Source organism: Xiphophorus maculatus, chromosome 15 (assembly GCF_002775205.1).
Source record: "Xiphophorus maculatus strain JP 163 A chromosome 15, X_maculatus-5.0-male, whole genome shotgun sequence".
In the NCBI taxonomy this organism is placed as follows: Eukaryota; Metazoa; Chordata; class Actinopteri; order Cyprinodontiformes; family Poeciliidae; genus Xiphophorus; species Xiphophorus maculatus.
The window spans coordinates 16,404,029-16,420,278 of record NC_036457.1 but is presented as its reverse complement, the minus strand read 5'-3'; the positions used below and the strand labels follow the sequence as shown (position 1 = coordinate 16,420,278).

The window sequence follows — 16,250 nt, the reverse complement described above, 5'->3', positions numbered from 1 at the left end:
CTCAAACACAATCTACCATCTATAAACATCTTTTGACAATTTTATAGCAGTTAAACACTAAAATTAAAATAAAATCACTTTACTCAAACTAAGTTTGTGATAAACTCTTTGACAATTAAAGCCTACTAGATTTGTCTCGTCATAGAAATACCTAAAATAGCTGCTGCAGCTCTTCTGCTTCATCTCAACTTAAAATCATTGAAAGCTAAACCTAGGAGGTTGTGATGGCCTAAATTTGTGGCTTAAATATCTTAAACGACGAAAAGTATTCAAGCTTTTCTAGTTAAACGGGTATGTGTTAGTCTCCATGGAGAAGATGAAAGGGAAAATACATTTTTAAAAAGTATTTAGTGGAAAAACAGCTGCAATATCCCACCAAAAATGCAGTCTGAGATTGTAATGTGGGACAGATTAAGGGGTAGGAATATTTTTGTAAGGCCTTGTACATTGTATTACGCTGCTCTGTTCAGTGTCAGCCCTCATTATGGCCAGCATAAGACAACCTTACATCTGTGTTTCTCTCTGCAGAGCTACCTAAAGCTGATTAAAAAGCAGCAGAAGGAGCTCAACACTTTAAAGAAGAAACACTCAAAGGTAGGTGGGAGTTTGTTGGTAATGCAAAGTGGCTGCTGCTTATTCCTGATGGCGATTGAAGCTCAGAAAACCAGAAGCAGAACAAGGGAAATGCTGCAACCTTTCATCTTCTGCCTCATCATTTTATGCCTGCTCACATAAACACAGACAGTCCTTTGTAAACAAACAGAAGACAACCACGTGACGAATGCTTAGAAAGAAATTAGACTTGCTAAAGTTCTGTTTTGGCCAGCTATCCCCATGGAGACCATGGTGGATGCTAGCTCACCCATGCTAGCTCATTAATTATCACAGTATTTCTCTTGTTATACAACATATGAATATTAGCACCATCTGGACACATCTGTTGACTGAAAAACGGTGACAACAGTTAGTTTTGCCTGTTTTGTTTTGCTTCAAATGTTGCTGTTAAATCAAAGCTATAGTGGTGCAAAAGGCAAACGTCCATCCACCTATGGTTTTACTCTATGTACACAACAGGATCAGAATGCAATGCAGAAAGCCCATTGCACTCAGGTGGATAAGATGGTGTCCCTCCATGAAAAGGAAAAGACTAATCTGGAGAAACTGTTGGAGAAAGCCATCAAGAAACGAGGGTAAGAAAACAATCATGGGACAAGCAAGATCATTATTATATGAAAACATAGGAGGTAGACAGTGAGTGTGAATCTGCAGGTTTCAGATGACTTTGATTCTCACTTCTGTGTTGTTTACCGACAGGGAGAACAACTGTCAAGAGCTGAAGAAGGAGACAGAAGATAAGATCCAAACTCTCACCACAGATCATAAAGCAAAGGTATCAAAAACTAATATGTCTCCTAGAGATGGTCGTTCTTGGAAAACAATCAATTCTCAACCGTGTTGTCTGTGTGTCTGTGTGTGGGCAGGTGAAAGACATCACAGCACAACACACTAAGGAGTGGTCGGAGCTGATCAGTAGTCACAGCAACGAAGAGCGCGAGATAAAGGACAGTCATGTTACCCAGCAGTGTGAGCATCTCAAGAAGCTCCTTTCTAGTGTCCAGGATCAGCAGACCCTGCAGCTCAAACTCATTCATGAAAGGTAAGACACACACACACACACACACTCTGTATTCACTTGCTATAGTCTCACAATTCTACTAAACGCAGCAGAGGAGCAACAGTAGCATTTAGTCATTTTTTTTCTGGAAATGTACAACTCAGGCAAAGCAAAGAGATGCGTGCCAACCAGGCCAAGATGTCCATGGAAAACAGTAAAGCAATCAGCCAAGACAAAAGTATCAAAAACAAGGCAGAGCGAGAGAGGTGGGTCACAGTACAAAGCCTTACAAAAGTATTTATCTGTTAAAAATAAATAAGTCATTCCATTGGAGTAGAAATATTTTTGCAAAGCGCTGTATGATTACTTGTTTTTCTTATGAGGTGAATGCTTTTGTCATTCAGGAGAGTGCGGGAGTTAAACAGCAGCAACACCAAGAAGTTTTTGGATGAGAGGAAGAGGGTATGTTTGCTGTGATGTATATAGATATACATTACTTTCTTAACAAACGGTAATAAAATTTTTCTTACTTTATATACATTTATAGCATCATGGAAAATGTTCATAAGTAACTAACAAGTTAAAGGAGTGCTATCAAGTAAGTCTCTCGATAATTTTGTATTGCAGTCATGAAATGTTCATGTTCTGATTCGCTTCCAGTTGGCTATGAAGCATCAGAAGGAGATGGAGCAGCTGGAGAAAAATCAGAGGGAGCAGTTGGATAAACTGGAGAAGCACAACGAGCAGGTCAGCAGATGATAATGAACTAAAGGAGCCTGAATTTCACATACTGTAGATTTAAGTGGAAAACCAAACTTGCTTATAGGATATCAACAGTGTGCTTTCAGTAACAAGGCTTTTATATTTGCAATTAAACTCCTCTAATAAGTGCTTACTACCTAGTTTTGCATGCTTCTGCTGGTATCATCCTATCTTAGCTTTACTTGTTGTCAGGAGAAACATTTTGGTTAAGTTAAATGATTACTATAAATCTTCCAGAGGTATAGAGTAAGAGTTTGTCATGCCAACCTAAGATTCTCGATCTAATCAGTTTACAAAGACTACATAAAAATACTACAGCTACATCAATTTTGTAGGCATTATTGTTTTTGGTAGCAGTGATTAAAAACATTAACACTTATCTTAATAATAAATGTAATACAAGAAATTGGATTTGTGTCATTTGAGTGGGAAATTGTGCTACTGCATTTCAAGATTTAATCTTTTTATAAATTTTTACCATGGTTGTGCAAAAATGTGAGGGATGCTGTGTGAGGTCATATCCCTTTTTTTCACCATCTGTCACAATATCTGTACATGTCTAACATGTATGCTCATTTTTTGTTTTATGATTTGCTTCTTCTGTCACAGCTTTTGAAATCACACCATGCAAACAAACAGGTTCAAGGTAGGCATCATCATCTGTCAGCTCTACCTCTGATACCAGCTTTGTGCTTCATTTCATGGGCATGTTTCCCTTTGTGCATCTCTTTTGTCTCTCTGTGGCAATATCTGGAGAGCCTCCTCAAAATTTGACTTTGTTTTCATTGATATAGCTTTACCCCAGCCCACCCGAGTATTTGAAATGTCTATACAAATTAAAGCAGAAAAGTGGCACGACTTAAAAGAAAAGAAACTCCTCTACTGTAAAATCCAATCCTGCCTTTTCAGTCTGCAGCTCTTGAAGGTGTCAGGCATGCCAACTAGCAGCTTGACTCATTTATCACCATGACTCACCAGCCATTACGAAGCAAAAAAAAAAAAAGCCAGCTCACAAACTGATGTGATGTGTTTTCATTCCAGCTCGCAATCATTTACATTCATAGCATGTGACAACATCCATCTGTTGACATTTTGTGACAACTGTCACTAGCATGAAAGGATTTGTTTTACTCTGATAATCTGCACAGCGAAACAACTCATGCGAGAGTCGTAAACCGCAGACTGAGATTGTAAACAGGAATTTGTAGGAAAAGATGGATGAATTCTCTGCGAAATGTTTGAGCTTCCACATTCCAGTCACATCTGCGTCTGAGTCACTGTTTTCTATCTCCCCAAAGGCCAAGGACATCCAGCAGATGGTGAAGTTGGAGGAGGAGATGGACCGTAGACCTGCCACGGTGGTCTGAGTGACTGACCGAGTCACGGGCCCACACACGTACACGCCTACACACTCCTACACGCACACACAGAGCGGTGCAGAAACACTCCCCCTGCAGGACATCCTCTACAGTGCAGAGATCATTCTCTCTAAACAGTCTGTTAATCTACTCCTGACTCAAACACGTGGAAGCTTTTTTCCTTTGTTCACCCCAGCCACGCCTCGTGTCTTCTGCACTTTTTATCCTGCCAATCAACTTTGTACCACTGAGCCATTGCTGCTTGTCGCTGTTCCACCGGGGGCGTGACCACTTCTATCAGGGACGGGAAACGTTACTTTGCGGATCAAGCAACAAAAACAGACATCCTTTCCTCCTCCACAGTACGTAGATCTCAGTGAGTCGTTGACTTCAGTGAGTTTTCTACACGGTGAAAGCTTCAGCTGTTGGTAGAATCAAGCACACACATGCATCATGGTTCACACACAGCAGATATCTATTCCTGTTTTGTTTTAATTGGCACTCAATAAACTCACAGTTTCCGTGTGTAAAGAGGGGAGAGGAGTTGTTCGACTTTGTTACTCCAGCACAAGTGAATAAACTTTGTGAAATACACTGTACACACACCACCAGTCCTGTCCTGAGCACTTTGTATATGATAGGTTGTTCAATGTGGGAAATGTAGCAGTGCACTACTGTATGTTTCTGTGTCTTTCAGTAAGAATGTATCTTAAAAAACCAAACTATTAAAAGGTAACTCTTAGAGAGAGGACCCCTTCCTCACCAATATTGATGTCTTGTTGAGTTGGATACCTGTAAAGGGATGACGGGTAATTAATCACATCAGTTATTACTAATATTCAGTCAGATTTTTATGTTGATTTACTATTTGATACAGAAAGTCAAATAGATGGTGCAATAACTTTCGCACAGACTTCATTTATCAGATTCCAGCTGAATACATCTCTCTCATATTCAATAAATTAGAATATTATCAAAAAGTTACTATTTATTTTAGTAACTCGGTTCACCAAGTGAGACACACTAATACTTCAACCTTTGTTAATTATGATGATTTTTCACCTGCAGCTAATCAAAACCCAGAAAAGAACAATTTAACATCTGCTTAAAAGGTTGCTAACTTTCTAAAGCTACTTTCAATCTGTCAAATGAAGCTGTATCACAGATTCTAATTTATTGAGTATGACTGTATAAATCCTGTGGGGACACAGGATCATATGTACTATGCAAAAGTAAATTCACCCCCCCCCCCCCAAAAAAAAAAAAAAGATCTAGAGATAATTTTGTCTGGTAACATTTTGACAGGTTGTGAATCATGACACCGTCATAAACATGACAAAACAACCTGTCATGAACATGAATGAGTCTTCATGAATATTTATGACTGTTGTCATAAAGTGTCATTCGGTAAATCATGACATTTTTAATACAAAGTTGACATTATTCAAAATGCCTTTATGACAACTTTACATTAACCAAGAAATCATAATAATATAAAGCAACATAATCTTTAAAGTTTAATCAATAATACTTTTATAACAAATTTATGTCCGATCGTGATTTCTTGGTTAATGTCAAGATGTCATAACAAAGACATTTTGAATAAAGTCAACTTTGTATTAAAAGTGTCATGATTTACCAAATGACACTTTAAGACAACAGTCATAAATATTCATGAAGACTTACTCATGTTCATGACAGGTTGTTATGTCATGTTTATGACGGTGTCATGACAGTCTTATTCACAACCTGTCGAATAAAGTGTTACCTTTTGTCTAAAGGTGACCCAACCAGAGGGTCAAATACAGAAAGAAGTAACCAAAAAGTGGTGTGTTTTTATACCTGTTTTCTTCTTCTTTTTTTTTTACATTACCAGAGGCAATAAAAGCTATTTCAAGATAAGGTGGAACTTTGTTTTGCATTACACACTTGTTTTAGTTTGTAGACTTAAAACTCCCTTTAAAATTGAGCCTAATTGCACCAGAATACTGTTTGTGGGTTTATAGATGGCTTTTATCTACAACCCTGACCAACATGAATACAGAAAAGAAATAGCATTCAAATGTTTACCCAAATGATACAAAGACTTAATATAAAATGTTAAAGGGGGACACGAGCTCTTGTTGGGATTTTGGCCTTTTATAGAGAATGTTTTTTTTTTCCTGTTTTATTCTGCTGTAATAAATAATGGTAGAAGAGATGTTTATGTATATATTCTGCTGGAATGTACTTAAATGACTTGTCTTTCTGACCAGTGTTCTTTCTTTTAAGAGCTTGGGGACAGACTGTTATGTTGGGGAAGGACATTTATCAACCACTGGCCTCTTTTTTTTTATCCTTTTGTTTTGTTTCCCTTCACTGCACCACATCACACAATCTAAAGCTCACTACATATCTAGAACAGAGATAAAAATGAGTAAAAAGTGCTTTTAAAGTTTATTCCATCGCTTTCAGATGTGCCACTCAGTGTCTGCTAGGATGTTTAAATTATTTTATGAATGATAAAATGCCAAATTAAGGGGTTATTTGTATGAAGGTACATATAAATAAATATATATTAGATAATGTGTAGTTTAAGATTATTATGTTAGAGGCTTTTTTGCACTAGTTGTTTCTGTTGTGTGAAAACTTGTAACCTTGGATTTTGAGTTTGTCCTAAAAGAAACAAAAACATTATTTTTGCAGAGCAACATCCCTGATTTCATTTCCTTAGTTTCTACTGTATATCTGTTTTCTATTTGAATTGTAGCTTGTCAACAGACATTCTGTGTGTGTTTTTGTATTTATATTGTACTGTTGAACTTATAGCATTAACAATACTGTTGTTATCCAGCTCCTTTAATACTGTTTTATAGTACGTGTATCAATAAATCCAGGTGTAAAAACAAGACATTTACCTTTGGCTGATTTGTGTCCTTGTCTATTGTACAGGGCCTTGATAAAGTAATCACACTCCTTTAACTTTTGCACATTTTATCCCACTTAAGTTACAAACTTAAGTGGGAATTTTATGTAACTAACACATGTTTGTGAAGTGGAAATATATACATTTTCTAATTACAACTGAGAACTGAGGAATGCATTTGTAATCAAACTCCCCTTTCTCCAGTAGCCCTAAAATGAATTCAATGCAAGAAAATTGCAAGTCAGAAGTCACCTAATTATATTAAATAGCGTTTACCTGTGTCTAATTTAATCTTTTTATAAAAACAGATCTTGTGTGAAGCCCTCAGAGGTTCAAACCTCTGAGGGCCCAGAGAAAAGGGTCAGATGTGAGGGTTTCACATCTGACCTACAAACCAAGACAAGCAGCCAAGAGGCCAATGGTAACTCTGGAGGAGCTGCAGAGATTCACAAGTCAGAAAGGAGAACAGAATTACAGACCCACTTAGGACTTTCTTCCCTATATTGCAACTGTAAACTAGAACTGGTCGTGTTGAACACACCACCTCAGCTTGATGAGAAGCTTTTCTTCAGAAAGCACAGAGGAAGAAAACCTATTAGTGACTGCAAAAAAAAGAAGAAAACATGACTGAGGTGGGGTGTTTAAAAGGAATATACAACCAGAGAAACAATAAAATGCTGGAATTCTGCAGTTAAATCAACACTATGCAAAGTCTATTTGGTCATTTTTAGTATTGGCATTAATTTAACTCTTTCAGAGTTATTTCAACAAGAAACTGAATAATTTTGAACAGTTGAAATAGTTATAACTATTCAAACTATTGTTGAAATAACTCTAATAGTTAAATTAATGCCAATATTGAAAAGGACCAAATAGACATGTTGATTTAACTGCAGAATTTGAGTGTGCATATTTATGTTTGATTTATTCTAAGTCTGAATCTGTAGGAAAATGTGAACGTTTAATGTCAGAAAATCCATCTGATCTAACTGAACTACAGTATTTTCAAATAGTTTTCAAAAATGCTGTGAAAAGCTGGTACAGACATACTTCCATCTGCAATTACAAAATTGTCTGAAAAAGATCGGTGAAAAAAATGCGCGCCACACTTTTCAAATTAGTATGTAGTATAAAAAATATTTGTACAGCGTCTCATTTTCCACTTCAGCTATGCATTACTTTGCATCAAGTAAAATCGAAAAAATAAATGCCGAAGTGGCATGAGCTTGTAACAGTTCAAGCTCATGGTGATCTGATGTCCCCAGACCCAAAGGCGGTGAGAGTGGACAGCACACGCTCCTATTTACTTTCCAAATTTATGTTCCTTCATCTCATTCAACAAGTGTGGAGTGAATTTATATGCCAGCGCCCCTCAAGCACCGGCCGCTCCATCGCGGAGTCTCTTTATTATTATAAACATCGTATTTCCATTAGAAAGCAGAACAAAGCCCGTTAATTATGCTCGAGTTGCTCCCCGGGAAATCTCGCTTTCTCTAGCCTACTATATATTAGGATCCCTGGGTCTGTCGGGACGCTTTCCCCGGAAGCAGACAAGCAGACATGAGTTTATTTTTTAGTTAAACCTTTTGTTTTGTTGAAGAAACATGCTCAAAACTACTGGACAGACAGGCACAAAAATCCTCCTGGACGCGATGTCCAAGGATAAAGTCCACTTGGCCAGGTTTGTTCTGGACGCGCTGGATGGGGAAATCGTTGACTCCACAGCGGACGGCGCACAGACGCCCCTCATCTCTTCCGTTCTGCTGCCCGACAGCCAGACCCGATGTAAGTTCATAGAGCTTCTGCTGCACAGAGGGGCCAGTGTTAACCACCAAGATGGGAACGGACGCACAGCGCTCAGCTACGCCTGCGAGAAGGGCTACCTGGACGCGGTTAAGATCCTGGTCCAGAACGGCGCAGATCCAGAGATCCTGGACTCGTGGGGAAACACCCCGTTGATATACGCGGCTGTAGCGGATCACACCTTAGTTGTTGAGTTTTTGGTGAGAGCCTTCAAGAGGTTAGGTCTGCGGATAGACAGGCAGAATAAAGCTGGCAACTCTGCAGTTGAAGTGGCAAAGTTCCTCGGTCACACAGAGTGCATTTCTGCGCTTACCAATATCTCTAAGAGGAGCCGTGAGGCTGATGAAGGCAAGTTTGAGGGAAAAGTTGATTGTTTAGCCAGTAAACTTGAAGTCCTCAAAATGAGTGGCCGTGCAGAAATGTCTCACAGTTGTACCTTGCAATCAGTGCCTCAGATAAAGCCCAGCCGTTTGCCAGCGATGGAGTTTGAAAGAGAAAATAATAAATCCTCTTTGGGTCCACAGGATATGATCTTCTTTGGAGCACGCACTCCTGTGCCCCGACCAGGGATTTACAATCAACCCATTTCTAAACAATGCACCTTCCAGGAGAAGATGCCCTCCTCTACTCATCACTTGCCCCCTCTCTTAAACGGCCGTGATGCTGAAAAGTCCATTTTCTTCTCCCCCCAGCCAAACAGAAACATGCCGCATCCCTGTGCGCCATCCACTCTTGGCATCTTACTGACTCCCATTCTTCCCAACAAACGTGAGACTGAGAGGGGAAGGGAGAAATCTTTCCGCGTGGGAAGATTTAACGAGTGCTACTATAGGAAAAGATGCAGTCTGCCAACCAGCATGATTAGCCCCACACTTCCAGAGCGCACTCTGGTGCCTGTGCGTAAATCCAGGACGGTGAGGAGGCGCAACGAGTCGATGAGTTTCACCGAACCACCTCCGTTTGCCACAACAGCTTCTGCCTCGACTCCAACAACTTTCTCAGCATTGACTAATAAACTCTTCCGAAGATTTACCTCCCCGGAGTTCAAGAAAGTCGTTGGAGATCTGGAACAGAATCCGTTGCCGACTTTAGGCCGCATCCCGCGGTCAGAAACCTTCCCTCAGGAGACGAGGCATCCGCAGGTGGACAGCACGCCCAGCATCGACAGCATCAGTTCCGTTAAGTGCGAGTTTGACTTTCAGTTCAGACAGACAAACTCTTAAGACTGCGCGCCATGTGCAAAAGGGGGGGAAAGGACTGCTATGTTACGTAATAATGTTTTTGCGTAACTTACGCATCCATATTTAAGTGGCGGAAAAGTTTGTTTAAAAAAATACTTTAGTAAAAATTGGTAACTTCTTCGTGTTCTTAGTGTGTTCAATAAATGTATAATAGTGATAGATACTATTAGTTATTGAACATCCATCAGTCTCTATGGAGTTTTTTCTTTTAATTCTGCCATAATTGTGGTTTCATTCAGTCTGACGTCTTTTCATTTGAATAACTGTAATGCATAACAGCGGAAATTTGAGCGGCTGGTTGCTTGATGAAGATAGGAATACATTTATGATTTACATTTATTCATCAAAACGTGCCGACCTCTATTTTTTTTTTTTTTTACTGAACTCAAAAAAGTGTAAAGTCGGCATTTGTCAGGATCTGATCAGTGGATTGTCAGTCAGAGCAAATTTATGGAAAATAGGTCGGTTCCGGTCTCCGAGATGGATTAGTGTAACTGTAGTAAAGAGCTAAAATAAAGATCTGATTTGTGTTAGCAGTCAGTAATGATACAATATGGTGTGATTTAAAAAAAAAAAAAAACTAGTCGTTTGCATTCATTGAAACATCATTTTAAGGCTTTAGTGTTTTTTTTTTTTATGCAAGTCTAACCATCTGGTGTCAGCCCTCACTAACACACCGAGCTTCAACCTTGAGGGAGTGGAGGTTTTCAGTGGAGGGGAGGGAGAGAGGGGGAGTTGTCGGCGTTTCCCTCTAGACATGCATCATTTCAGCTGAACCTCCAGCTGCTATCGCAGAGATGGAGCCTACAGCACTGCAGGAGTAGCTGCCACCGCTGCCTCGCAGGAGACAAGTTTCTGACTTTCAACGAAGGAGGATCATTATTTGTGGCTGATGATATGTAGAGGCGGTTCGGACTTGCAGTTGTCACCGGGTTGACACCTGTCCACCTTGAAGGAGTGGGGGAGGTCGGTTCGGACAGATGGAACTCGTCGGTGCGGGATCTCGCAGCCAATCTCGGGGCATCTTTTGGTGCATTCACGTTCATCTGAGCGTCACTTCTTGGCGCTAAGAAGAGACAGCCCTCTTCCCTCGCTTTCTCTCCTCCCCCCCCCCCCCCCCCCCTCTCTCTCTCTTTCTTTCTCTCAGTCTCCCCTCCCTGTCCGCGTTTCTCTTTTCTTTTCGCGGGTTCAGCCCAGACTGCCCAGTCAGTCAGCCCCCCTTTTTTTTCCTCTCTCCCAGCGCCGGGGAAGCTGGTAGCAATGGGGCGGCTCAGTTTCAGCACCAAGGAGAGCGCTGGACTTTTGCTGCTTTGTGTGTGTGGTAAGAGCGTGAGCGTGTTCGAGTGTCTGTCGGAATGTCGTGACTACTCTCTGCGGAGCGGACACGTGCACGCGCATGCAACAACTGCAAGTGTGCGTGCCTCATAAGGTGCATGTGTTCTTTCATCTTCATGAGTTGGCAAATTTTTTTTTTTTTTGTCCTTCTTACTATTGTAAAGTGCTGCAAACTGATGTTTGAGGGGTGAGTGAGCTGTTGCTCCCCCGATGCTGCAGATTTTACTTTTAGTGTTACGTAGATGTTGACTTCACCCCTCTCCTCACCTCTGATCAGTCCTTCTGTTTTCTGCTGATTCTGCATGTTTTGTAGCCGCTTGTGCGCATGAGTGTGTGCCAACCATTTGTGGCCCGGCGGACACCGGGCTCTTTTCTCCACCGGGTGTGCTTCTGCTGTCATCAGGCGTGCTGGCGCTGCCCGCGGTGCTGGCGGAGCAGGAGGGGGAGAACCTGTCCGGGCTCTCGGACAACCCGGACAAAGCCATCTTCGCGGTCCGCGAGAACGGAACGACGTGCCTGATGGTGGAGTTCGCCGCCAAATTCCTCGTGCCATATGACGTGCTCGCGCTTAATGGGATAGACGTAAGGATTTCCCTCGCGTGCATTTTAATTCTCATTTTAGCTGCTCAAAATAAGAGAGAAACGCATGCACGCTGCATAAAAGTGTTCAAGATTTGTTGTCTTTTTTCTGGATCAAGCTGTGCTTAAAATAAGTCTGACGCACTGAAAACTGGAGTAAATATTAGATATATTTAAATTTATCTTAATTCATGTCAAGATGAATTTGTGGATACATTTAAATTGCAACGATGAAAAGCAGTTTTTGCAGCAGTGCATAAACTGCTGAACTAAAAAGGTTTCTTATACCACTTAGTGATTACAGACCAATTTTATTAATACGTACTTATTTATTTTATTTATTTATAGCTCATCACAGAGCAGGCTTCTTTCACGCTGCCCCGGGGGGCAGAAATCGAGGGGAAATGTGGGAGCACCGACTCAGAGATCCACATCTCCTGGAAGAACAACGCCTACATCCTCCGCATTTACTTCTCAAAGGTGCAAACAGAAAATACACTACAAACCTGAGTAGTTAACTTTTTTATGATATAATTAAAGAATAGAAAAAGTTACCTTTATTCCTCATTTCCTGACTAAAACTTGTAGAGAAATCTCCCCACAGAAATCCTCTGAGTGCGCACGCCAACCTTGACTCCTGCATTCCTGAGTGCTTGAGCAGGAAGCAACTGGACTTGTATTCTTGAGCACTTGGGAATGTCGGGTCCTGGATGACACAATCCACGCCAGCGTGTTGACTCTGGCGTGTTTTTATCTAGGAGTTCCGCGAAAAGGGTATTGAGGTGTGGAAGGTCAACAAAATCCAGTTCGTCTACGACACCTCGGAGACCTCGCACTTCATCAACGCATACAACCGTGAGTATCCCTTCCGCAGCAGCACAATACAGCAGCTCCTTTACACCCTGCGGCCCCACTGATGATCGCAGCTTGGCCGCATTTATTCTGCAGTCTATCCGGTGGAGTTAAGGACAGACTCATGCGGAGATTTAGGAAGTTCTCAGACATTTATTTACACACCACTGGAAGGGTTAGAACACAAAAACCTTTAATCAAAGCTTTTGAATGTGAAACATACATTTTTAACCATTTTCTTTGTATTGATTTATATTTTACAGTTATCGTATTTATTATTTCTTTAGTCATATTATTCACATTAACCTTATTGAAGCCCTATCAACGTCGTTGCATTTATCAACATGTCTAACAGAAAAATCTAAGTAGTCATTTTAGCATAAAAAAAATCTTATTTGAATCATTTTGTTGTGTGTGTAATACAACTGATCAAGCCCATATTTTCCCCTTGACATTAAACTATTACAGCTTTATTTCAAATTTCAACATTCTATTGAAACAAGCACTTTCAAAACCCGTCTCAGTGCCATTTGTTTCCTTTTATTAAAAAGTCCTTCGTCTCTCTCGGTCGATAGCTGGAAAGCACACAGCCAGCACCCACAAGCTCTCGGCCCTAGTGACCCCAGCCGGGCGCTCCTATGTGTGCACGGCTCAGCAGACCGTCACCCTCATCTCGAGCGATCACCAGAAGGGCATCACGTTCTCCATGTACGACATCCAGATCCAGCCCTTTGACATCGCCTCGGACTTCATCTTCAGTGCACGTAAGGACAGCTGCAGACATTCAGCAGCGTTTTGTTTGCTCGTGTTGTAGACAAACAACAGATGAAGACGGTAATGAGAAATCCTGGGGGGTGAGCTGTATGTCTCTTCCTAACGTCCAAATCTCAGGGGAGAGGCAGGTTATTGCTGCAGAATGGGGAGCATGTAGGGTGAAATGAGGAAAAGAACAGGCTGGGGATGCACAAGAGACAATAGGCGCAGCGGGAGGACGACTGAAAGGAAAGAGGTTGAGGTCATTAGAACTTTATGGTATCTGTACCCTGGATGCAGCTTTTAGGAACACTGCGTGCATTTCGTCGTCCAATCACCTTGGAGGAATCATGTGGTCTCAGCTGCAGTAAAATATACTGGGCTAAGCTTCACTGCCTTTCTCCTTGTGTGCATTACAGCTGTCCACAGGGAGAAACACCTTCAACTTCAGACCCCATATGCATACCGTACTCTATTCTCAGCAGAGGTTAAGTGTCCTCCTTACTCTGAACCACCTAGCAGTTCTTAAAAATGCACTGTGTAAAGGAGAAAGTGCATTATATTATTGCAAAAATAACCCTTAAGCTTTTTCCAACCACAGACTAATTTAATGTATTTAATTGGAATTTTATGTGACAGATCAACATAAAGGTTTTCAAATTCTTTTAAAAACAAAAACCTGGTAACCTCTTCCTAAACATTACAAGCGTTAATCAGAGAAGCAGCCAAGAGGCTCATGGTAATTGAAGGAGGTACCGAGATCCACAGCTAACGGGTGAAGCCATGGATTATGTGCATTCCACTATGTACTTATTTATCCTCATCTTTCACTTAATTACAAAAATTAAAAGTCATTGGTTGTAGCATGACAAAATAGAAAAGTTCAAGTACTATGAAAATACTTTGGTCAATATAGCAGAGATTAAGCATCTTTTAACTACCAAGCCTTATGTCTTAACAGTTTGGTTCAACTAAAAGAGACTTGAATTCTCTGAATAATTTATATGGATGCAATCTGTCAATACCAATTTAAAAAAATTGCAATTCAGACTAATTTGTGAAAAAACACAGAAACCAAAACCTGACCCAACTCTAGCCCTCACACAGGAAATTCAAATAAGCTTTCAAAGCACTAGAATTCTACAGATATTGCCACCGCTACATTTTGATCCTGTGTTTTCCTCTCTTTGCAGCTTACAAGTGTATCACAGACCAGCGGGAGCACCTAGAGGAGATCCTCCCCCTAATCCTGGGCCTCATTCTTGGTCTAATAATCATCATCACGCTCACCATTTACCACTTCCACCTCAAGCTGACAGCGAATCAGCCACAGCTTCCAAGAGATCGCTCTATGTACAAGAACATGTAGTCACATGACGCATCAGCGGCGCCCTCGACTTCCTCCAAAGCTCTCCTAATGACAGATTTGTCTCCTCAAAATCCTGGGCCTGAGGATTGTGTCCCCCACACTGGACTGTGTCCCCGATTGGAAAAAGCAAATAGTCTGCACTGCCCGCTGGAGCTTTTGAACTGTTAAAATTAAGAGTTATTTAGACAGTTTGGGACACAGCATGAGTGTAATTGGAGAGTAAACCCACCCAAATCCAGTTAAATTGACTGCTGGATTGTGCCATAAGTAGCTTCAAATAAAGTGAATTGAATTTTCTGGATTTTTCCCCCCAAAACACCTTTACCGAAGATGGTTTGTAACTTGCACAATGTTTGATCTAACTTGTCTTTCAAAACATTTCTAAATTCCTTGTTACCCTGTTCCCTCTTTCTCTGTTTGAATTTGCTGCTATTGGAATCCATCTGTATTTGTAAACTTTGTTCCTTTTTTTTTGGTTCCCATCCCTGTGCTCATACATCCAGAATGCAGCCATAGTGTTGACAGTGGACTGTCTTGTAGTGTACAGTGCAGTTTTGCCTTGGCATCAGACCCTTTTCTCAGATCAACGAAAGAAAGATATAAAAAAGTCAAATACAAAACGTCTTATAAAACTTGAGAAAAAAAAAGTCAGAAGAAGTACTTATGAAAACGTGGAGAGGTTAATAAAAATGTGTGTATATTATTTTTAGAGTGAAAGTCTATGCATAAACTTCTGCTGATGCAATCATGTGCAGTACTCTGTTCTGTTTGAAATAAATTGCTGGATACACAATTACCAAATTATTCTATTTCAGCATTTATCACCCTACACACTATTCAAACTGCCAGATATCACATAGAATATATTTTAATTCAATGCAATGTTGTAAAAAAAAAAATGTATTTCTTCCTTTACAGTTTTCTCTTGTAGTTTCACATCAAATAACTTTTTTTCAGACAAAGTTAGCCTGAGTAGTTACAGAAAGTTTTCAAATCATGCCTTTTTAACTAAGGGGGAAAAGCAGTCCAAAACAATATGTAAAAGGAAAAAAACTGCCTTTCTTTTAAAATTACGACTTGTAATAAGACTTTTTTTCAATTCACATTTTTAGATTTCAAATTCGCTGCCAGACCCGTAGAATAAAAAAAATAAAAGAAATCGAATAAATAGAACCAGACAGATGACATTAAGCAGGCTGAAAGATACCATGATGTTCCGATCTGAGACACAAAGTCAATTACATCCATCAGTCTATTAAAAGTTACGTAGCAATTAAGCTGTGGGACTACGCCTGACCATGGCGAAAGTCTTTATAAAACCAGGAGAAAACATGGAGCAGTTGTAAACCTTCCCAAGAATGACTAGAATCAAAATGACTCACTAAACAATATAATCTAAAGCACAACAACCTTCACTTCTTCATTTAAGGTCAGCGTTTATGATTCGACAGTAACAAAGACATCGTGTAAAAATGGCAACCACGCGAGAGTTCAAAGGTCAAAACCACTGCTGACCCACTTCACATTTGCAAAAAGACATCTTGAAGACAAAGTGAAACTTCCCATCAGTTATGTGTCATGTTACACTTGGCATAAATCTGACATTTCAGAAAAATAACTTCACTCCAGCAGGCAAACATGGTGGTAGTAGAGTGATATTTTGGTGCTTCTTTGCTGC

At 40.4% G+C, this 16,250-nt stretch overlaps 2 protein-coding genes across 8 annotated transcripts in view; both read left to right on the top strand.

The window, feature by feature from the left end:
* The window catches only part of plcb4 (phospholipase C beta 4), a 66,210-nt gene extending 61,207 nt beyond the window's left edge, over nucleotides 1-5,003 (top strand). For 3 of the 4 annotated variants that reach the window (XM_023348334.1, XM_023348335.1, XM_023348336.1), the window contains 9 exons: nucleotides 529-594; nucleotides 1,075-1,190; nucleotides 1,315-1,390; nucleotides 1,482-1,657; nucleotides 1,780-1,881; nucleotides 2,020-2,077; nucleotides 2,276-2,362; nucleotides 2,987-3,023; nucleotides 3,676-5,003. In XM_023348334.1, coding sequence (XP_023204102.1) covers nucleotides 529-594; nucleotides 1,075-1,190; nucleotides 1,315-1,390; nucleotides 1,482-1,657; nucleotides 1,780-1,881; nucleotides 2,020-2,077; nucleotides 2,276-2,362; nucleotides 2,987-3,023; nucleotides 3,676-3,725 — 768 coding nt within the window. In that variant the 3' untranslated portion in view covers nucleotides 3,726-5,003. The remainder of the gene's footprint in view (nucleotides 1-528; nucleotides 595-1,074; nucleotides 1,191-1,314; nucleotides 1,391-1,481; nucleotides 1,658-1,779; nucleotides 1,882-2,019; nucleotides 2,078-2,275; nucleotides 2,363-2,986; nucleotides 3,024-3,675) is intronic. The other variant, XM_023348337.1, reaches the window with a different exon arrangement.
* A 3,121-nt stretch (nucleotides 5,004-8,124) lies between these two features.
* Nucleotides 8,125-15,368, top strand: lamp5 (lysosomal associated membrane protein family member 5). 4 transcript variants are annotated; one of them, XM_023347218.1, is made up of 6 exons: nucleotides 8,171-8,425; nucleotides 11,333-11,601; nucleotides 11,947-12,078; nucleotides 12,357-12,453; nucleotides 13,026-13,214; nucleotides 14,397-15,368. In XM_023347218.1, exons 1-6 carry the CDS (start codon nucleotides 8,245-8,247, stop codon nucleotides 14,570-14,572), a joined length of 1,044 nt encoding a protein of 347 aa, XP_023202986.1. In that variant the 5' UTR covers nucleotides 8,171-8,244; the 3' UTR covers nucleotides 14,573-15,368. The 4 variants fall into 4 exon arrangements, 2 of the variants coding, with proteins under 2 accessions (XP_023202986.1, XP_005805683.1); XM_005805626.2 differs by lacking the exon at nucleotides 8,171-8,425 and adding an exon at nucleotides 9,708-11,005 and having other exon boundaries at nucleotides 11,423-11,601; XR_002753990.1 differs by lacking the exons at nucleotides 11,947-12,078; nucleotides 12,357-12,453; nucleotides 13,026-13,214; nucleotides 14,397-15,368 and having other exon boundaries at nucleotides 8,125-11,113; nucleotides 11,333-11,425.
* Nucleotides 15,369-16,250: the final 882 nt, after the last annotated feature.

Coding starts and splice junctions, on each gene's coding strand:
- lamp5 (XM_023347218.1), top strand. CDS start 8,245: ATGCTCAAAACTACTGGACAGACAGGCACAAAAATCCTCCTGGACGCG. Junction 11,602..11,946: donor TCGCGCTTAATGGGATAGAC/GTAAGGATTTCC, acceptor ATTTATTTATAG/CTCATCACAGAGCAGGCTTC. Junction 13,215..14,396: donor GGACTTCATCTTCAGTGCAC/GTAAGGACAGCT, acceptor CTCTCTTTGCAG/CTTACAAGTGTATCACAGAC.